Source organism: Phaseolus vulgaris, chromosome 5 (genome assembly GCF_000499845.2).
Source record: "Phaseolus vulgaris cultivar G19833 chromosome 5, P. vulgaris v2.0, whole genome shotgun sequence".
In the NCBI taxonomy this organism is placed as follows: Eukaryota; Viridiplantae; Streptophyta; class Magnoliopsida; order Fabales; family Fabaceae; genus Phaseolus; species Phaseolus vulgaris.
The window spans coordinates 38,497,489-38,519,573 of NC_023755.2; the positions used below are offsets into that span (position 1 = coordinate 38,497,489).

Consider the following 22,085-nt stretch of genomic DNA (forward strand, 5'->3'; position numbering starts at 1 on the left):
AGTTCGCAAGGTAGCAGGTAGCAAGTAACAGATAGCATGTAACAGGTAGCAAGTAAAAGGTAACAGGTAACAGATAACAGGTAGCAGGTCGTAGGGTAACAGGTAGCAAGTAACAAGTAGCAGGTAAAAGGTAGCAGGTAGCAGGTAACAGATAGCAGGTAGCAGGTCGCATGGTAGCAAGTAGCAGGTAACAGGTCGGAGGGTAGCAGGTAACAGGTAACAGGTAACAGGTAACAAATAGCAGGTAAAAGGTAACAGGTAACAGGTAACAGGTAACAGATAAATAGGTAGTAGGTAGCAGGTAACATGTAACAGGTAACATGTAATAGGTAACAGGTAGCAGGTAGCAGGTAGCAAGTAACTGGTAGCAGGTAACAGGTAGCATGTAACAGGTAGCAGGTAGCAGGGTAGTAGGTAGCAGGTAGCAGGTTGCAGATAACAGGTAACAGGTAACACGTAACAAGTAGCAGGTAGCAGGTAGCAGGTAGCAGGTAGCAGGTAACAGGTAGCAGGTAGCAGGTAGCAGGTAGCAGGTAACAGGTAGCAGGTAACAGGTAGCAGGTAACAGGTAGCAGGTAACATGTAATAAGTAGCAGGTAGCAGGTAACAAATAACAGGTAGCAATTAACAGGTCGCAGGGTAGTAGGTAGCAAGTAACAAATAGCAGGTAACAGGTAGCAGGTAGCAGGTAACAGATAAAAAGGTAGCAGGTAGCAGGTCGCAGGGTAGCAGGTAGCAAGTAACAGATAACAGGTAACAGGTAGTATGTAACATGTAATAAGTAGCAGGTAGCAAGTAATAGATAACAGGTAGCAAGTAGCAGGTCGCAGGGTAGTAGGTAGCAAGTAACAAATAGCAGGTAACAGGTGGCAGGTAGCAGGTAACAGATAAAGAGGTAGCAGGTCGCAGGGTAGCAGGTAGCAAGTAACAGATAGCAGGTAACTGGTAGCAGGTCGCAAGGTAGCAAGTAGCAGGTAATAGGTAGCAGGTAGTAGGTAGCAGGTAGCAGGTAGTAGGTAGTAGGTAGCAGGTAGCAGGTAACAGGTAACAGGTAGCAGGTAATAGGTAGCAGGTAACATGTAGCAGGTAGCAAGTAGCAGGTAGCAAGTAACAGATAGCAGGTAACATGTAACAAGTAACAGGTAACAAGTAGCAGGTAACAGGTAGCATGTAATAGGTAGCATATCGCAGGTAGCACGTACCAGGTAGCAGGTAACAAGTAACAGGTAAGAGGTAGCAGGTAACAGGTAGTTGGTAACATGTAACATGTAGCAGGTAACATGTAACAGGTAACATGTAACAGGTATCATGTAGCAGGTAGCAGGTAAGAGGTAGCAGGTAGTAGGTAATCGGTAGCAGGTAAGAGGTAGCAGGTAGCAGGTAGCAGGTCGCAGGGAGGCAGGTAGAAGGTCGTAGGGTAGTATGTAGCAGGTAGCAGGTAACAGGTCGCAGGGTAGCTGGTAGCAGGTAACATGTAGTAGGTAGCAGGTAACAGATAGTAGGTAGCAGATAGCAGGTAACATGAGGTAGTCATATATATATATATATATATATATATATATATATATATATATATATATATATATATTGAATGTAAGAAGGGATTTAACTAAAATTGTAAAAAAAAGGAGAATTCACTAATATTGAATTACTAAATGAATAATTTATCCATAAATCATTTGCCCGGATGTTAATATTTATATAAAATAATTGCAAATTGAATTTTTCTTTCTATTCGGCTAGGTTTCCAATACTTTATGGGCATAGGTTAAGGAATGAAAAAAAAAATAATTCAATTAAATTATGATTTTTTTAATCTCAACTTTATTTTATGAAAGGTGACTAATAGAAGTTAAAAATGGAAGGAATCCTTATTTTCTTCCAAAATTTGGGATTAACTAATTTAAGGAATGTCAAATATAAAAATAAACACCTCGGACGAATTATATTAATTTGTTTCAATACAAAACATAAACAAAGACAAGGATAATACTTGAACAAAGCTTTTTTTAAAAATAGAACAGATAAAGAAAATAAAAAAATAGAAAAAATTAAATATATTATCTTATTTATTCTATCAAAATGAAAAATCTATTTAGTTGAAAAAACCAAATGCTGTCCCTGGACAAAATAGTCAATATAATTTCCCCAATTTTATTATATATTTTTCAATAATAATTTTTTTTCTTGAACTCATAATTATTCATAAAAAAATATTACATTAACATCATTTAAATTTGTACTCGTCGAATTCGTACGGTCTAGCATCTGACCGACACAACTAAATTTATTATGTTTAAATATAAAATTAACAAGATTAATCAATATAAGTATTAGATACACTCCGAATCATAATCTAAAATCTTATTAATCTTAATCCAATAAATAAAATCGTTGAAAAGTCTTTTATAAATAGTCTCCGAATTTAAAAACACAAGAAGAACAAGAAAATAGTGATAACCGATCGAAATACAGACAATAATTATCTTATTTCGAACCCGAGTGGAGATCAAAATTAGTTTGCCCTATCATTGACTTTTCTTTAGTACTTATGAGTAAGAGGTTCGTTCAAATTTTTGTGTGTGAAATAAAAAAGGTAGCTTGAAGAAAATTGTAGAGAGGAGAGAGATGGGGTCATCGTTATCGGCGTCAAAGAGAGTGGAGAATAGTTTGTCAAACTCGGCCGATTTTGACTCGGTATGCGACTCGGCCTTCTCCCACTGCCTCGCTCTCACACAGCACGCTTTCCAAGGAGTGCTTCCCTACCAACTCAAAACCGCCTCCGACTACATCCACGCCAACGCCACACACCCGCTCCTCCGAAAGTGGCTTCCGGCACCACCCGATCGCACTCAAATCGACGCCGCACTCCGCCTACTCCCTCCGAATCCCGACGATGACTCCCTCCCGCTCCCCCTTTTCAAAAAATGGGCCCATCACCTCTACACCGACGCCGTCGTCTCCGCCGCCTCCAAAGCGCTCATGGTGCGCCTTCCCGTCGGCGTGGCCGGGATCGTCGGCATCGGCGCCGTCACTCGCCCCCCTCCTCAATTGGTTGGCACCTTCGTCGGAGCCTACTCTCTCGCCGTTGCTCTCTCCATTTTTCTTGGCTTATCCACTTAACAATAATAATAATAAATAATTGCAGTTCAATTTGTCTCTTCTTTTATCATTTTCCTTTCCTTTTTATTACGCCCTTTCATGTTTTCTAAGTAGTTTTATTATCTGCAATATTGGTTTTTTCATTCAAAAGGCAAATGACTAAAAGTGCAGAAAATTCATGATTAATAAAATTAAAATTGTACGTTTAAACTGAGAATTAACTGGATTAATTACTGGTTAAATTAATAGTTAAGTATTAAATAATATAATAATAAAGAGTTGATGATAATTATATAAATAGTCAAATATTTAAATAATTAAGTCATCCAATATTAATGGATACATTCGAACTTAAAATTGAATGAAAAATAATAAAAAAAAGGAGAATACATAGAATATTTTAAAAAGAAAAATTAAAAAATAAAGAACCAAAACAATAAACTAAAAGAAAAATGAGTGTATTTTTATTTTATTTTATTTTAAGCAAGAGGAGCAATTACAACAATGAGATAAAGTGAGGCAAGAAGCCTTCAAAAATAAAAATAAATGATACAAAACGATATCATTTGTTATTGACAGTATAATGATATATATATAAATAAGAATTTAGCAAGTGAGATTATCACCGGTGGCAACACCCAATTGTCTGCAGTATTCTGTGTAGTAATTAACGCGAGCCTGAACAGTGGTGGGGTTGGCACCATCACACTCGAGTGCACCATTGATGGCTCTGATGGTTGCACTGAAGCCCTGGTTTATGACAGGCCGCACGTGCTGCATCCAGTACCACAATGCTGTCTTGAAAGACACCACAACATCGTTCGACACTGTCTCTGGAGCGCCCAATCCGTCGAAATTGTTCGCACTTCCTGCTGGTCCATAGTTGAAGTTCCAAGACAATTGGATCGGACCACGACCGTGGTACCCTTTGCTCGAAGAACATGGATACTGTGCTATCGATTCCTCGTCGCAGTAATCCTTGCTTGCACCATCTATCTCTTCGATGTAGCAAAAATCTGCACCCCATCATCTCACAGTTAGAAACATCTTAAAATAACCTCAATCTATGTCACCATCTTCATTCAAGTTTCTCAATTATAAAATCTAACTTTAACATTTATAATATATTATAAATGATACGATAATTATTCACGGATATCTAATAAACTTAACAAATATTTTAGAATATTCGATGATTCTAATATCATATTATAGGTTTAAAAATAGGTTTAAAAATGACTTTAATACCATATTAAAAAGTAGATTTTATGATGAAAGATTTTCACTCACTTATATATTAAGAAATATTCTAATGAGTAGATTCTGATAAGTCTAGTAAATTTTTGTTAAGATAAATTTGAAATAACTCTGATACCATATTAAGAACTCTTGTTAGATAAGACTCAAAATAATTCTGATACTATATTAAGAACTAGATTTTAAGCTTAACTCAATCTCATAAAATGAAGTGAGATTTGCACTCTCCTATATACTATGAAAACTCTACTTTGATCGATAACTTTGAATATCAAATTTTTCAATTAACAAGAAAAAGAGGGATTTGTATATGAAATTCGAATTCTTACGTCCAGTTTCATGTGTGAAATGGGCAAAAGCAGCTGCAATCTCGCGTTTGGAGTCATCCTCGGAACCAACTCTACCGAAGTCAGTGTAGGAATTGAGAGCACTGAGGAAAGCGTCTCTTGTGTAAAAGTTCTTGCCAGCACAACCAGAATCAGCTTGATCAATTATGCCGTTGAAAAAATCTGCTGTGACAATGTCTGCAACATTAACGTTGTTGCTTGGTGGGGGACTTGCTGTGGTACAAGGACCCTGCTGGCACCCTGTGCCACAGTAATCTTCACCAGTACCACAGTACCCGTATTGGCTGCAGCATAACCCTTCAGCACAGCCACAGTTCTGAGCACTCACATTTTTTGGACCCATAACAAGGGCCACTGCTACAAGAACTAACACCAATTTGTTTCCCATTTTGAAGGTGATGTTCTGAGATAGTATGAATTTGATTGAGGATCCACAATTGAGTTAGGGGTGTATTTATACTAGTGTCTGTGGTTGAAAGTTAAGTTTGAATGTTTCAATACAAAATTTGAATGCATTCTAGAATCTTATCATGTCGATTGCTGTGGGTCAACTTTGATTTGTCAATTGTAATAAAGGATTGTAATAAAGGGTACATAACCATATGCGTAGTGATAGTTGTGTTCATATTGTGTGATGAATGATTTTATATTTTTAAATTTTAACATTTATTTTGGTTTTAATCAATAAGTTACGAATATCAGACACTTTTCTTAAATGATGTGTTGTATCAAACACCGACACTCATATGACATTTGTAGGACACATATCTTTGAAGTGTTCAATTCAAAAGTATTTATTTTATTACAGTTCTAACACAATTTTAAAAAAAAAATACATTAATTTTTTAAAATTTCAAATTTTATTATATAAATTGTTATTATAATTATAAAAATAATAAACAAATTCTTGTGAACCAGTCATAAAAAATATCTTTCTGCTCCAAAAAAATAACCTGAAACATATTTGTGCATATAAATCTTTATTATCAATTTGTATAATATATAGTGTCGTGTCCCGTATGGTATCAGTGTCTAAGTGAAAAGATGAAAGTAGGAGCATTCAATATTATTAGAAAAGTCTAAATTCTAAAAGAATCCAACGTAGAAGATGAAATTGACGCAACTTAAATATAATTATTTTTTATTTTAAAAAATATAAATTCATCCAAATTATTTTCAACCATGATTACAGGAAAACGTGTGAAGTCATCTGGAGTGGTCAAAGTTGTATTATTTATTTATTTATTTATTACTCAAATTTCAGAATATTATGAAGACTTTGTGGTGCGTTTGCTTTGGTTTGATAGGATGGGGAAATACGGCAACGGAGAAAGTTGGAACTTTATATTTCTTTTGTTTTATTTGTTAAAGTAAAAGGATAAGGACGAAATTTAATTAAAGATTGATCTTTCTAAGAAGGTGTGAATGTATTTTATTTATTATTCTTATAATATGAATTTATATTTTTTTTCCTTCAATCCATTAAAAAAAATTAAAGATAAAACCATAACAAAATATTAACTTCTAAAACTACCTCGTATTTTTTGAATTTGAGATAGAAAGAACTATATTTTTTACCTTCACAAAATATATGTAACTTCAAATATATTTAATCTATATAATGGGTACTTCGGATTTAAATTTGAAAATGATAAATTATTTTAGCAACAACTTATATTGTTTATTTAAGGAACTAACTATTGTCGATTTTGAAACTTTCAAAGTGATCCAAAATATAATCAAATAAGGACTTCAATAACTACTCTGGATTTTGGGTTACAAAGTCTTTTAACTTTGAGGTCATATGATGATCTCAAAACTATTAGATAAAGGTCAATTTTTCATGCATTCGATCCACTTTTAAATTTTTAAAATTGTATTTTGTAATTGAAAATCAAGAATATCAAAAAATATATTCTGAAAAAACAAACTTGGATTAGATTGGAAAATAAAATTTTGATATAAAATTGAAAAATCAACATCCTATGAAAAAACAATTCCGAAATACAAAACATTATTCTGAAAAACAATCTCTAAAAATATATTTTGGAAAAAAGGATTCTAAAATTCATAAAATATTACAGAAATGCAAATCTATAAATGTCTTCCAGAAAAGTACTTTTATCATTCACTTAAACATCATGTGCATGTCACCACATTCTCATAAATGAATTGTATGCATAAATACTAAATAAATTGAGAGAAATTGGATTTGGGCTTTACAAAATCCAGCCCAATACAAAAGATGAAAGAGCAAACAAAGTGATAAAAATCATGGACATTCAATTATTGAGTTGGATTTGTCCATTTAAGGTTAAGGGGTCAATTGGGTAATATGCAAGATTGAGTTTGACACAAGTCATGTAATATGGTGCTCTGTTCAAGCTACTTTGCTTATGATTTTATGATTCGATCTGAATATAAAGATAACTTGTTCCTCTTTAGTGATTTCTATGCCAAATTAAGCTCAATTTTCTTACCTTTGCTAGTGTCATTAGTGTCTGTGTTGGGCAAAATGGTGCCCTTCAACATTCTTCAAATCTTCATACTCATATCATCAAGGAGGATATGATACTAACAATTTTTTTAATGAGCTCATTGATCGATTCTTATGCAAATTGGTGACAAATGAATGATGTTGTATTCTTATTTATTGAATCTAGTGAAAAGTATATTGCATAATTAGAAGTTTTAATGTAATAAAATATGTTTTTACATAGGATAGGATTGGAAGGGAGTGATTTTGTCATCGGATATCGGTTCTACGTGGATTTCCTCTTTGATCTTCAGTATTTGATTTTGATCGGAATGCGATTATATGTAAAAGATACTTTGATATCTAAGTTAAAATTTAGTATAGTTGAGTGTGATAAATATTAATAAATGTGTACCTTGACGTAATGTTGGTCACCTATTTATTTGAATGAGGTGGACTATTATATAAATACAAAATATTTTAATTTTTTATGTACATCATAAACTTATTTTTGACAATGAAATTTAAATAAGTTAAATAAGTTCTATGTGGATTTCGTCATTGATCTTAAGTATTCGTTTTTTTATCGGAATGAGATTATATGTAAAAGACACTTTGATATTTAAGTTAAAATTTAGTATAGTTGAGTGTGATAAATATTAATAAATGTGTACCTTAACGTAATGTTGGTCACCTATTTATTTGAATGAGGTGGACTCTTATATAAATACAAAATATTTTAATTTTTTGTGTACATGATAAACTTATTTTTTACAATGAAATTTAAATAAGTTAAATAAATATAGAATTAACATTTAATATGTGGAAACTATATGTTTCATAAAAATAAAATATAAAAGTAAAATATTAAGTTATTAATACATTAGAGTAGTTAACCGTGATCTTGTGTTAACCTACAAAATACCATTGTTGTTCTTTCATTTCAATAACTTTAGACACAACCTTAAGTGAAACTAAAAATAATATTATGTGGCTTAACCTACTTCGTTCATGCCTAACTCGTGCAAGTTGTGAATTATATAAGATGGACCTAAGTGGATAGTGGGTTAACAAAGTTAGTTCACTCTGCATTTTCTCTTATCAAACTACAAGCCAACTTGCATAACTCGTCTCACATTAACATCCCTATGTATAAATTAAGTAATTTTATTTTATCCTTCTTAGACGAGATTAAATGTTATTCTTAGTATAAGATAAACAAATACTGTAATTCATAATAAAGACATTTTATGGATTAGGTTTTGTGGATTTTTATTTATCAAGTTGAAAAGGTTTTCACACGTTATAAATTCTCGATGTCATTATTTTATTTTGCTTTATTATCTGTTGCATGCTGCTTACTGTTTTTGAAAGTACCCATTTTATATCTACACCAAAGAGAAAAAATTAGTTCCCAAATAATTAACCATCTATCTATTATTTTACAAAATAATAGATATTCTAATCAATGGTTATTGAAAATAATTATATAATCAAATATTTCTTGAGTCTTTTCAAAATATGTTAAAAAAAGGTATACTTAATTTTTATTACAGTTTTATATATTTAAAATTTAATTTAAGAAATATACGTTTAAAGTTTATTTCAGAAAATACAATAATTAAGTTTTAAAATGCATTAATGCGGTTTTATATATATACAAATTAAGAACACTTTTTTCTCTAAATATAAGAATATATAATCATTGTAAATACACAATTGTTAATATTTTTTACATTAGTTTATTGAATAATATAAATGAGATTCTTACCACTGATGTATTTATTAGACTATTAATATTATAAATCATTATTATTTGTTGAAAAATAATTTACTAAATTATTTATGATGTTAAATATAACTGTAATTTAGAAACTGTTATTCAGATAAATACATGTAACAAAACCATATAATATAAGAAAAAGGCGCAGTATATTAAAAAAAAAAAAACTGCATCTCAATTAAATAAAAATAATTCAATTTAGAGTCCATCTTTATTCTGCAGTCCAATAAAAAAAATAGAATCCTAATAACCTAAATCACGCAACCCTAATTTCACACCACCAACGGTAACACCGGGACCACCGCCGGCCTGCAACCCGCCACCACCGCGCGACATGTTCCGCTCGTTCGTCACCACCGCCGCATTCGTTCAGAGAGGACGCACCACCTCCGCACCAGAGAAGACGCAACGAAAGTGACTGAAACCAAAACGCAACGCGAAACCCTAAAGTGTGAGTTTATTCCATTTAATTTTCCCCATTCAGAACGATACCTAAAACGAAAATCCACTTGAATCGCCAACTCGGAGCAGACTCGCGAGTTTGAACGAGTTCACTCCGAGTCTGCCGAATTTACTCAAAAACCGAGTCTACTACCGAGTTAACTCGGTAAGGGTATGTGGACACGTAAACTCGGACGAGTCAACGAGTTGATTCGCGAGTTTGATAATCATGGTTCAAGCTATTTTGCTTATGGTTTCACCCACAAATTCTTTGGCAAACCATGTCAAAAACATTACTTTAGAAACCATTCTGAAATTTCTAGCATCTATGGAGCACTAGAGTCAGTAAGCACAGTGAGTGGATCGATGAGGAGACCAATAAAATATGTTCTTTGCAGTGCACTTAGTTCTTGTGCAAAAACCCTGAATTGGTGTTTGGGTATACAAATTCATTCTTTCATGATTCGATCTGGATATGAAGATAACTTGTTCCTCAGCAGTGCACTTGTTGATTTCTATGCCAAATGTTATTCTATTCTGGATGCAAAGAAGGTATTTAGTGACATCAAAACTCATGATCAGGTTTCATGGACTTCACTTATTACGGGATTATCGATCAATGGACAAGGATTAGAGGCCTTCTCGTTGTTCAAAGAGATGCTATGCACCCAAATTAAGCCGAATTGTCTTACCTTTGCCAGTGTCATCAGTGCCTGCGTTGGGCAAAATGGTTCCCAACATTGCTCAACTCTTCATACTCATACCATCAAGCAGGGATGTGATACTAACAATTTTGTAGTCAGCTCATTGATTGATTGTTATGCTAATCAGGGACAAATTGATGATGCTGTACACTTATTTGTTGAAACCAGTGAGAAGGATATTGTTGTGTACAATTCTATGATATCTGGATATTCTAAAAACATGTACAGTGAAGATGCATTGAAGCTATTTGTAGAAATGAGGGGGCGAAATTTGGGTCTTACTAATCATACTTTATGTACTGTTTTAAATGCTTGCAGCAGCCTTGCATTGCTCCTTCAAGGAAGGCAAGTGCACTCTCTTGTTATCAAAATGGGTTCGGAAAGGAATGTGTTTGTGGGCAGTGCTTTGATTGATATGTATTCGAAAGGTGGCGACATTGACGAGGCTCAACTTGTGTTGGATCAGACTTCTGAGAAGAATAATGTGCTGTGGACATCCATGATCATGGGTTATGCTCAATGTGGGAGAGGTTCAGAGGCTTTGGAACTTTTTGATTGTCTATTGACCAAGCAAGAGTTAATTCCTGATCATATCTGCCTCACTGCTGTCTTAACAGCCTGTAATCATGCAGGATTACTTGACAAAGGGGTGGAATACTTCAACAAAATGACATCAAATTATGGCTTGTCTCCTGATATTGATCAATATGCTTGCTTGATTGATCTCTATGCCAGAAATGGAAATTTGAGTAAGGCAAGGGATTTAATACAAGAAATGCCCTATGATCCTAATTATGTAATATGGAGCTCTTTCTTGAGTTCTTGTAAGATATATGGAAATGTAGAACTTGGGAGAGAAGCTGCTGATGAACTTGTTAAGATGGAACCATGTAATGCAGCACCATATTTAACATTAGCACATGTCTATGCAAGAAAAGGTTTGTGGAATGAAGTAGCTGAAGTCAGAAGACTTATGCAACAAAGAAGAATCAGAAAACCTGCAGGATGGAGTTGGGTAGATGATGTTACTCATCAACAATCAAATGAAAACTAAATAGTTAGAAAATATTTACACAGAAACCATGGAAACTTCATTATGAATATAAATACTCAATTTTATTTTAATGTGAACTTTTTTATGCTGTTCATGCTAAAATTTCCCATTATATTCCAAAATCTTAAATACGAATTGACTTGAAGTCTCCATTATTTAAAAATTAAAAAACCACTTTACTCATTGCGTAAGTTGAAATTTATCGGTGAAGAAAATATCACTACAAGAAAATTATGAAATAGAAACCAATATTTAGAGACCAAAATAATTAGTTACAATAGTAACTAAATTAGAGACAATTTTAGAAACTGAAAAAAAATTGGTTTTTAAATTAGTTTCTATTATTGATAAATAGTTTATAAATTAGTATCTTATTAACAATCAAACATTTTGCTACCAAATTTAAAAACCAAATAATTGGTAGTTAATACTTGGTTGCTAATTAGATACTAACTTAAAAACTATTTAACAATAATATAAACTAATTTAGAAAAAAAATTAATTTTTATTTCATGATTTTCTTGTATTGTATTATCTAAATTTGGAATCCACTAATTTGATAATTAGTTATTTTTCTAAATTATAATCTAGCATCACCTGTGTGTTAATTTTTTTTTTCTTTCAATTATTGATTATATTTTCCATTGTTTTTCTCTCTTTTCTCCTCAACTCAATTCCTTGTAAGAAAGTAAGAATTAGTCTACACTCATCTTATTTTTAATTGATTAAACTAATAATTTTGAATTATCGATAAATAAATAATTTTTTATAGATCTTTAAAAGATTCAAAATTAAAGTGATGTGTAGTTTTTTTCTATATAAAACCCGACTTATATTACTTATTTTCTTAGAAATAATTTTTATTAATTCAATAAACGTTTCGTGAAATATTTTAATTTGAAGTGTTTGTAAGTGTTTTATTAATTTTAGATATAGTTTTAAAAAGTATAAAGTCAAGACACATTTAATACGATGAACTGAATTAACTAATTTCTTAATTCTGAGATTTATAAAAAGAAAACTGTATTGTACTTAATTTTTACAAACGTTTTTTTTTTAATTATTAAAGAGGTAGACTTTTTTATTTAATTGAGTAGTAAATGATTAGGAAAATGAAATTAAAAATGCTATAAGTTACATATATAAACGAAAAACTTGTGAAATTTAATTTACAATCAGAAATTTCTTATATTGGAGGTAATATTATTAAGATTTTAAGATATGAACATTAATCAAATTAATCATAATTACATGTGATTACCACTTGTGTTAATAAGCGTTTCTTAATCCAATATACTATTTAAATGTTAACTAAACTTAACCATTGTTGTATTTATTTTTGTTTTTATAACTAATTTAAAATATTAATTATGGGATGACAAAATGAGCATCGTACAACTAATTTTAAGTTCAACATATAAAATAATTTAAAAAAGCTCAATCATTAACAATATTTAAATTCGACATTTCACTTTCAGACATTAAGTTTTTGGGAAATAATATTTTCAAATATTTAAATAATATAAAATTTTATCGATGCTCAAAATATGTGAATGTTGTAATAATTGAGTGTAAATGAGTATTTTAAATTCACTTAAACACATGAATCATCATCATTAAAATGTTTTTGTTGTACTATTATTTTTAGAGTGAACTTATATTTACTTATGAAGCTAAGATTTGTATATATATATATATATTGCAAATATTAAATTATTTTAAAAATTAATTATACATGTAAATAATTAATTTCGTAATTGGTTATAATCATAATAAATTTTTATTTGAGAAAGTTTGCTGGAAAATGATTCTACGAAAACGAATTTGTTCGAGAGAAAAAAAATCAGTTTTTACGTAAAACAAAGACTTTAATTATCTTTTTAGTTGTTAAAAAATAAAAAAATAAACTTTATTTATCAAATTTTAAAAGGTTTAATTTTGTTTTAACTTTTTTTAAAAAAAAGTTTAATTTGATCTTTAACTTTTTTTTGAAAAATTCAACCTGGTTTCAACGGTAACAATACATATAACACTTACAGAATGTGTCTCTTTTAAGGAAAACAATTTAATAAAAAGTACAACTTTAAATCATTAAAAAAAAGAGAATCATATTAAACCTAAAAGAAAACATTTTATAAGAAAATTTATCAAAATAAATATTAAAATAATATGTATATTACTAATAGACTAAAAGTAAGGGAATTAAAAAGTTTCATTTATCTATTATCCCTTCCTAAGTAAAAAAAAAAACAAATTGAATCAAATTCATCCATCCATTTTATTTTATAAATAATTAACTATCTATCTACTATTTATTAGACTATTAATATTATAATCATTATTATTTGTTGAAAAATAATTTACTAAATCATGTACGGCCGTTAAATATAAATATAATTTAAAATATTTAATCTGTGAGTTTATGACATTATTAATGATTAAAATAATATTTTTTTAAGAAAAAACTAATAATATTTAACTGTTTTTATTAGGTTCCATAAATTAAATACTTGTGCTTTCGATGAATTGAATACCTATTTATGAAAAAAATATTATTAAAAGATTTGGTGAATCTTTATCAAATAAATCATAATGATATAAGATTTTTTTTACAAATCAAAGTATTTCATTAATCGTATGTATTAGATTAGATACGATAATATCTTTTTCAAAGACAAAAAAAAAAACAGATTATGAAAACTGTTATACAGAGAAATACATGTATGCGTACCATATAATACAGGGAAAAGGGCGCACGATACTCCAACCACAGCAGATTATTTCTTGATTGTCTTTTGGGTGTTTCCGTTTCGTTGCGCTCTTGCTTCGCACCTCCCTTCAAAATCTCAAAAACCACTCTCTCTCTCGATCACACCGAGAGAACCTAACGAAACCGAACTCCTCCGCCGTCTCTCTCTCCGTCGCATCCTCCGGCCACCGCGCCCTCCCACCGAAGCAGCCCCTCAATCGTCTCAATCAATCACTAACCGACACAACCGTCCCTCTTTACATCCTCTTTTCAACCTCTGCCGGAATCCGTCAGTTAGGTTCTGATCAACCTCTCACAGGTGCGTTACTTCGTTTTCAATTCCTTCCTTGCCTGCCTCCTCCTTCGTTTCTCTTCTCAATACCTGTCTGCTTGCTATTTATTTCTATGCATGCTTTGATCCTCTTAAAAACAGCTCATAAATTAGGGTTTTCACCTTAGGAGAAGCCGCAGTTTCCCGAGGAGAACCACAATGGAAGATTTATTTCGGATAGGAGAACTGTAAATAGGACTAGCGATAGTTTACGCCGCACGAATCTTGAGTTTTAACTTCAACTTCCAATCGTTGTACTCTAGGATAAGTTTCCGTATGGCCTAGTATAAAATCCAGGCACTTAGGTTTCTGATTTTTCTCTTTCTTCTAGGGTTTGGAATACTGTATATTTCGGTAAATGTTGTATTTCTGAAAGAAATAGAGCTTAAAATAAGTTCGCAATGTAGGGAGCGGATGGCAAATAACTCGTATGCGTCGGGGGCTACGAACAGAGTTAGGGTCGTTCCCAATCTGCAAGTCCTCGTAGAATCTTTGCTATGTGTGTTTCTGATTTATAGAGGGTCCTTGGTATAAATGAGTGAGAGTAGGCAAATATTAGTACTTTGGCTGTGATTGGAACGGGGAAGAGGGGCGGGGAAGAATAAGAGGTAACTGGGTAAAATTCCCCCCAAACCACGAGTTTCTCATTGACCCTGGCTTGTTTGCTGTTATCCGAGTAATTTCTTTAATTTTTAAATGCCTCTTGGAAATAGCAGTAACAGTCAATTTGTGTGGGAGGGCATTTTTTCCCCGTCAACCTGGAACCTGAATTTTTGATGTTTTTCTTTTAACTTTTTGACGCTACAAATTTGTTCCGAGTAATTTCTATTTTTTTTAAAGTGTAGTTTAAGCCCCATTGAATATTATTTTGTGATGACAATTACTGTCACTTATATGCAAATGTATACTTTCCACCTGATTCTCTACTTTTCCAGTGAGTCAGATATTTTGCGGTTTATTTTTTAACATGTGTCAGCCTCACTAAATACCATTTAGAATTTTCAATTTAGTTACAGGTAATTTTTTTAAAACTGTATAGTTATATAAGTTTTTGTAGATGTGCAAATTATTCAGTGGTTTTGCATTTTTCAGCTCACCAAATTTTCTATTCTTTGATATCTTGTATGTTCTTTTAGCAGCAGTTCCTCTTCTAATGTTCTTTTAGGAAATCAGCGATTTCATAAACTGTGCCTTGAAATCTCATGTTAAAAACTTTGTTTTTCTTTTATCTCATGAATACATATATTTATTTTTTTCTTTTGTTATCATTCTCAGATTAGAGGGGCAGGGGCTGTAAGTGAGGATGAATTTGCAACAAGCTGGGCAGCCCAAATCCTCCAATGGATATGGCCGCCGAAAATCTGAAAGAGAAGGGGCAATTAAATCTGAGAATAAAATCTTGTCTGGCAAATTAAATGCCAGCAGATTAACAAATACAGGTAAAATTAAGGGCTGTGTAATTTATTATTATTTATTTGTTGCCGCATTCAGAATGTTGATATGTTTCCTTTGTTGTCAAAGGTGTGGTGATTGGCAGTAAAGGTGGCAATTGCGAGAGTCCTTCACATGATCGATTAGTATATCTAACAACATGTCTTATTGGGCACCAGGTGGAAGTCCAGGTGAAAAATGGATCCACATACTCTGGAGTCTTTCATGCAACAAACACGGACAAAGATTTTGGTATGTTCTGTTGTAGTTTTTTATTAGAAAAATGTGTCTTAGTCTCTTTACTTTCAGTTAAACTTGGTTTTAGTATTTATACTTTCAAATCGATGAAATCTGTCCTCAAACTTTTGAAAATAGATTTTTTTGTCCCTCCCAACTAATTTTGTTGGTGACAAAATCACATATTGGAGGTACAAAAGTCACATATTTTAAGTTGTTGGAGATTGATTTCATCGATTTAAAAGTATAATGACAAAAACAAATTTTTACTAAGTATAGGAATTAAAAACACATTTATCCCCATTTTTATTGATTTTGGTTGTATTGTGAAGACCATTATCTTGTATTATTTCACAGCCAACTGTAGCAAAATCGATGAACATGCTATTCAGGGAAATTATCCCTTTTTGGAATATTTTGTTATTTTTGTTAGGATTTGTCTTATTTTAATAAGACTTTGTTTTAGGAGTTATTGCCTAACTGGTATTTCACTAGGCTTGTTCTAGATCACTATCTGAATAAACTTCTGCTTCTGTTTTCATAATTAATTTTATAATATCATCATTTTATAGGAATTGTTTTGAAAATGGCTCGCTTAACAAAAGACGGTTCATCACGAGGACAGAAATCTGGTGCAGAATTTGTCAGCAAGCCCCCTATCAAGATTTTAGTTATACCTGCCAAAGATCTTGTTCAAGTTACAGCACAGGTTTCCTACTTTTAAACTATTTGCAATGTCTTTTGGAATGTGGTAGTTACTAAGCTAAAGTTTCTGTTGGAATGCTGTATACTTGGCAATGATTTTGGTGAATTTAGATTAGGAGAAGTAGCTTTTAACACATTTTTCACTTTTTGCTGATAATGTTATTTGCTTTTCAATCATGGCAGGATGTTGCTATTGCCAGGGATGGTTTACCAAATGAATCTCACCATGATATGCATCAGGAAATCATGGTTGATTCATTGATATCTCAATCTCGTCATGTTGAGCTAGGGAGAGAATTAAAACCCTGGGTACCTGATGAAGATGATCCACAATGCCCAGAACTGGAAAACATATTTGATGGCCATTGGAACAGGTTGCTTGCTTTTTATAGAATAATTTGTGAACTGAATAAATATCAGTTTTTCTTAACACTTCGACTCCCATTCAGACTGTTAGTTGCCTTTATTAGTACACCATATTTTTAGTATACAATAAGAAATTTCTTTAGAAGTGTCCAGCTGTAAGTAGTAGATTTTAGAATGATATCTTTCTCCATTTTTCATTGACACCATTTCTCCTTTTATTATCAACACTTCCTATTGGGTATGTCGAAAGAATAAAAACTGGAGACCAAGAAATAAAACCTCTTCATAGGTACTAACATGTATTTCTGGGTAACTTCTGTAACCATAATTCTGTTTAGGATCCATTCACTTGCTATCTATAAATATCTGAACTCTTTGTTATGGATCTGATTTTAATAAAGATTGTGTGAGGGTTTGTAGGCATTCTATTTGTTTTCTTGGGTTGCTTCAAGTATATTTTTGAGCTTTTAGACAATAATCATTTGTGGAAGCTAATAAATGCTTCCAAAGGAATTATTATAAGATAATTGGCCACAATTGATGTAGCAAAAGGAAATATGATTTTTTTACGGTATATCCTTAATGATTAAAGAGAGGCTGGAGTGAGTATATGAAATTAACTAAAATACTATGGTTATTTTATACACATGTATTTTCTTCTTTATTTGACTAAATTCAAAATTTTCACAGAATGCCTATTTTTGTTTACATTGGTATTTTTTTTTTTTTTGTATTTTTCAAGGGGATGGGATCAGTTTGAAACAAATGAGGCATTGTTTGGTGTCAAGAGCACGTTCGACGAGGAACTCTATACAACAAAGCTTGAAAAAGGGCCTCAGACAAGAGAATTGGAAAAGCAAGCTTTAAGAATAGCAAGAGAAATTGAGGGTGAGGAAACCCAAGATCTTCATCTCGCGGAGGTTAGCATGGTTTTAATACTTATTGTTCTCGTTTTTTCATTTCTGCTTGTGAATTTCTGCTGTTTTTTTGTTTAATAGACTATTGAATTCTGCAACCTATATAAATTTTCTCAACAGGAAAGAGGCTTTCACTTGCATGGAGACTTCGATATTGATGAAGAAACTAGATTTTCTTCAGTTTATAGGGGTAAACGTGCTGATGACAGTGGATTTGATGAGGATGTACTGTTTGATTCCCACAATTCTGATACTTTTGGTGGTGTATTTGGTTCGGTTGTTAAGAGGTCTAGTGAGATTAGTGGTGGAAAAGGCAATGAAGGAGCTCGAACATTGGCAAATTCCTCTGTGGTATCACCTCAATTTATTGTTTAATTATTCAAACTGTACTGTTAAGTAATTTTTAATTGTTTGTCACATTTGGAGGGCACTAGCTTGACCTTCTTTTTCTGATTAAGTACTACTGTTAAGTTTTCATATAGATTAGAGCTATGACCAATGTCATCCCTATAAGACCTGGGTTGTTGTCACCATAGAAGCCAGTTTTGTAAGGCTAAATCAGGTCTTTGCAAGTGTGTAAATTATTAAAACTACCATATTTTATGTATCTGTTCCTTATTTAAAGTAAATAGTTTCTTTTAGATTTTCTTACATTCCAAAAATATTTGGTTATGCAATTCTGTAGAAGTAATTGCTTATTTTTGTAGAAGCTCTTTCAAAATGTTTGCAAAAATAAATTGATTATTTCTTGAAAATGAGCTTAACCAAACATGTGTTGAAGACAATGGTTTGTATCTCCTACTTGATTAGAAAATATCAGTGAGAATTCTGGTATATGACTATTATTTTAAATGACACATTCGTCACTAAGTTCTGTTTGAACATGTCCTAACAATCCCAAGTCTTGTTATGCTTTTGAAATTGGTACAATTTGAACCTCCAATTGATGCAGTTGAGTCTTGTTGGGGAGAACTGTTGATATGAAGTATTCCTTTTTTCATGTTTTTGTCCTTGTCTTACCCTCCTCTTATGATATAATTATTTTACTATCTAAACTCACCTTAGTACTTGTTAATTGTGTCTGCAGGATCACACACAATCATCTCAGTCAAGTACCTGTGTTGATTTAAGCCGTTCTGGTTCTTATGATCACGCTAAGCAGTTAGCATCTGAACTCCCTGCCGTACGCTATTCATCAGTGGAAGGGGAAAGCAGGTGTTTGTTTGCTTTTTCTCTTCTGTATATACTTATTATTCTCTTTGTACTGCTTTGTATACATAATTTTTGTACCCGAATGAAGAACATTAAATTCATCTTTGTCATGATTTTTAATATGCAAATCTGTAGGATTCTGGAGAACTCAATTAGTAATCAACATGGAGACAATGATACCAAGGAAGCAACTCTGATTGTGAGTTGAAGTTTGTGCATTATCTCTTAAACTTGTGTCAACGAAAATATCTCATGAGACTGATATTAGTTCTAACACTCCAAATCTCTTTTTTATTTTCTTCAATTGATGCAGCAAGCTGAAGATGTTCAACTGTCAAAATCTGAGGGTCTGTGAAATCTTTTTCTTAGCTTTCTTAAATTGAGCGGATTTAAAATGTTGAGCCTGAACACTCTTTAAAGTGCTTCTGAATGGAAGCTATGACCTACATTTCACTTTGGTGTCTGCTTCTTTCATGATATTTATATTCCTCTAATCTTGGCAAATTTTGGTGCAGATTCACAGGGACCACTCTACTTGAAGAAGGATGGCTCTGATAAAGGTGTTTTATCTCCTAATGCTAGCTCCTATGCCCCTTCAATTCATACTACATCAACAACTCACGAAATTTTACGGGGATCACGGGGAGATTTAATTGAGGGTTCAGCATCTGGCAAGGTTAATGGGGAAACAAAATCTGTAAATTCACGTGGGACCCCATATGGGTTAGATTCAGTTGGAGGCACTGCAGCATCTTCTGGTCCTGGCTTATCTCCAAGTTCATCAGTTGGTTCACTGTCTTCTGAAAAGTCAACTCTGAATCCTAATGCAAAGGTGTGAAAGTTCAAGCTTGACTTTTTGACAAAGGATTTTTTTTTCACTATCTGGTTCAAGTCTTTTATATTACCGACATATGTCTGAGTTTCACCTTTTATGTTGTAAGGAATTCAAGCTTAACCCTAATGCAAAGAGTTTTGTTCCATCACCTGCTCGGCCTCCCACTCCAGTGTCCGATGGTTCCTTCTATTTTCCAACTACTGTAACTACTGTACCAAGTATGCCAGGCATGCCCATGGGTATTGGAGTAAGTCATTTGGTGCATTTATTGAATATATGGAAGTGCATATAGTTAGGGAGTGAATTTTTGGTGCATAAAGTTTATTTCATATCATCAGTATAAAAGCGTTAGGATTTTATGACAAATTAACCTGGTTGTTCCACATCCATTTTGCACGTTGGTGCAGGTTATCCTATCCTATGGTGTTTTAAATTTCTGCTCGTTACTTAATCTATATAAGAATAAAGGTTTCATTTTGCTGATTGCGTAAAATAGTTTACAAAAGAAGCCATGCAGAGTTGTTGGGTTTGGCTTAATAATCTCCTCCAGCCTTGGTTCTGTTAATAAACTTGATTGTTTTGTACATGTCTTGCAGATTGGACCTACTTTTGCTGGTCCACAACCTATGATGTATAATCCTCAGGTAGCACCAATGCCGTCTCAAGCATATTTTCATCCGAATGCACCACAGGTATAAGATCGCATACAGTATCTCTCTGTTGACTGTTTCGTAAATATTGATGCTTCAGGGTAATTGCTTATCTTCGTCATCATCTGATTTCAGTATGGACAGCTCCTTGGTCATCCTAGGCAAGCTTTATACATGCCGAATTACCTGCCCGTAAGAACTCTCGTGCTTAGTTTTTTTTTTAAATTGGTATTGCTCATGTCTTGAACACTGGGCAGATAAATATAAAACCATGAATTTCAATGACTTAATACATGGTTAATGCTCCACCTTGATGTGTCAAGCATGTTGGATATTCTTCCTTGACAAGTACATTGGTGGAACATGACGTGTCTTCACTTACGCATATCAAACTGAATTTGAACAATTTTACCTGTCGTCTTATATAAAACAGTTTCGAGGAACTTTATCTGGTTATTAGTGTTCTGAGAACTCTATCTTCTCAAATCAATATTTTACAGGAAATGCCATACAAGGGACGGGACTATTGACGTCTTGGCTATTCGCATTCTTGTTGGCAAGTCAAATCCTTGCTTGAAAAGAATAAACGAAGCGGTTGTCCTGATAAGTTTTAAACGAGGATATCTGCAGCTGTTGCGAAAATCATGTTATTTGCCAAGTTTGCTAATTCTGGGATATAATTTTATGACCTTGTTTTAACCCATGCATATACCTTTTGGGGTTTCTCTGGCTTTGGTTGTGTAATAGATTATCTCAGATTCATCTTTCCCATCCTTTTTTATTTTTCCATTTTTCAGTACAATTCATAGTTTACTTTTTTTAACTTCAACTGCCGCCATTTATCTCTTACTCGCACATATCTGCTACCATTTACTTGCTCTGTAAACTCTGATTGGTTAGAAACTATTTAGGATTTTTTGAATTATTCAGTAATTCAAAATTGTTTTTATTAACATATGGGCATTTGTGGATGGTAGTTGAACCTTAGTTTCGCAGAAAAATAGAAACTTAAATCGGTATATTGATATATTCCAATAGCAAAGAAACGCAATGACATGTTTCCAAATCCACTCTGTACAATATTCAAGAACATAATGGAATATTCAACTAACTCTTGATCACAAAATATAGCGTGGCTAAATTATTTATGACTTTCATGTCTAAGAAACTTTATTCATTATGAATTATTAGCATACCGAAGCTTATGTATTGATAAGAATAAAATGAGAATAGTTTGAGATACTTGAGATGAGAATTTTATGATTAATTCTCCAGATGATGTGTAAAATGCATACATAAATGAAGAGAAAATAAATACTAGTAATATTTAATTAAGACTCTTATTTGTCATATTTATATTCTAATTTATGATTTATATAATAATTTTAGCGTGTATTTTATATGGGAAACAAATTAGAAACAAATTAACACTTAACCAACCGTTGACATGTTTGTTTTAGGATATACTATTACACGTCTAAGATTTAT

At 32.4% G+C, this 22,085-nt stretch overlaps 4 protein-coding genes across 5 annotated transcripts; 3 read left to right on the forward strand and 1 right to left on the reverse strand.

The window, feature by feature from the left end:
- The first annotated feature begins 2,545 nt into the window (after positions 1-2,545).
- Positions 2,546-3,153, forward strand: LOC137835819 (uncharacterized). Its single transcript, XM_068644526.1, has one exon. It carries the CDS (start codon positions 2,629-2,631, stop codon positions 3,121-3,123), a length of 495 nt encoding a protein of 164 aa, XP_068500627.1. The 5' UTR covers positions 2,546-2,628; the 3' UTR covers positions 3,124-3,153.
- A 391-nt stretch (positions 3,154-3,544) lies between these two features.
- On the reverse strand, positions 3,545-5,143 carry LOC137835818 (endochitinase PR4). Its single transcript, XM_068644525.1, has 2 exons — positions 4,689-5,143; positions 3,545-4,118 (listed from the first exon to the last, which is right to left on the reverse strand). Exons 1-2 carry the CDS (start codon positions 5,092-5,094, stop codon positions 3,709-3,711), a joined length of 816 nt encoding a protein of 271 aa, XP_068500626.1. The 5' UTR covers positions 5,095-5,143; the 3' UTR covers positions 3,545-3,708.
- A 4,022-nt stretch (positions 5,144-9,165) lies between these two features.
- LOC137835820 (pentatricopeptide repeat-containing protein At5g04780, mitochondrial-like) lies at positions 9,166-11,235 on the forward strand. 2 transcript variants are annotated; one of them, XM_068644528.1, is made up of 2 exons: positions 9,167-9,416; positions 9,989-11,235. In XM_068644528.1, exon 2 carries the CDS (start codon positions 10,064-10,066, stop codon positions 11,162-11,164), a length of 1,101 nt encoding a protein of 366 aa, XP_068500629.1. In that variant the 5' UTR covers positions 9,167-9,416; positions 9,989-10,063; the 3' UTR covers positions 11,165-11,235. The 2 variants fall into 2 exon arrangements, with proteins under 2 accessions (XP_068500628.1, XP_068500629.1); XM_068644527.1 differs by having other exon boundaries at positions 9,166-11,235.
- Positions 11,236-13,898: 2,663 nt separating this feature from the next.
- Positions 13,899-21,420, forward strand: LOC137835821 (polyadenylate-binding protein-interacting protein 3-like). The gene is made up of 15 exons (XM_068644529.1): positions 13,899-14,232; positions 15,520-15,683; positions 15,766-15,927; positions 16,485-16,621; positions 16,801-16,991; positions 17,726-17,903; positions 18,021-18,251; positions 18,988-19,115; positions 19,248-19,311; positions 19,426-19,459; positions 19,628-19,944; positions 20,054-20,194; positions 20,544-20,639; positions 20,733-20,789; positions 21,098-21,420. The coding sequence occupies exons 2-15, from the start codon at positions 15,548-15,550 to the stop codon at positions 21,125-21,127; spliced, it is 1,902 nt and encodes a 633-aa protein (XP_068500630.1). The 5' UTR covers positions 13,899-14,232; positions 15,520-15,547; the 3' UTR covers positions 21,128-21,420.
- Positions 21,421-22,085: the final 665 nt, after the last annotated feature.

Excerpts from the sequence above, each read along its gene's own strand:
- LOC137835821 (XM_068644529.1), top strand. The coding sequence starts at position 15,548 with ATGAATTTGCAACAAGCTGGGCAGCCCAAATCCTCCAATGGATATGGC. Across the intron at positions 15,684-15,765 it reads CAGCAGATTAACAAATACAG|GTGTGGTGATTGGCAGTAAA; the intron begins GTAAAATTAAGG and ends TTGTTGTCAAAG. Across the intron at positions 15,928-16,484 it reads AAACACGGACAAAGATTTTG|GAATTGTTTTGAAAATGGCT; the intron begins GTATGTTCTGTT and ends ATCATTTTATAG.
- LOC137835820 (XM_068644527.1), top strand. The coding sequence starts at position 9,581 with ATGTGGACACGTAAACTCGGACGAGTCAACGAGTTGATTCGCGAGTTT.
- LOC137835818 (XM_068644525.1), bottom strand. The coding sequence starts at position 5,094 with ATGGGAAACAAATTGGTGTTAGTTCTTGTAGCAGTGGCCCTTGTTATG. Across the intron at positions 4,119-4,688 it reads TTTCACACATGAAACTGGAC|ATTTTTGCTACATCGAAGAG; the intron begins GTAAGAATTCGA and ends GATGGGGTGCAG.
- LOC137835819 (XM_068644526.1), top strand. The coding sequence starts at position 2,629 with ATGGGGTCATCGTTATCGGCGTCAAAGAGAGTGGAGAATAGTTTGTCA.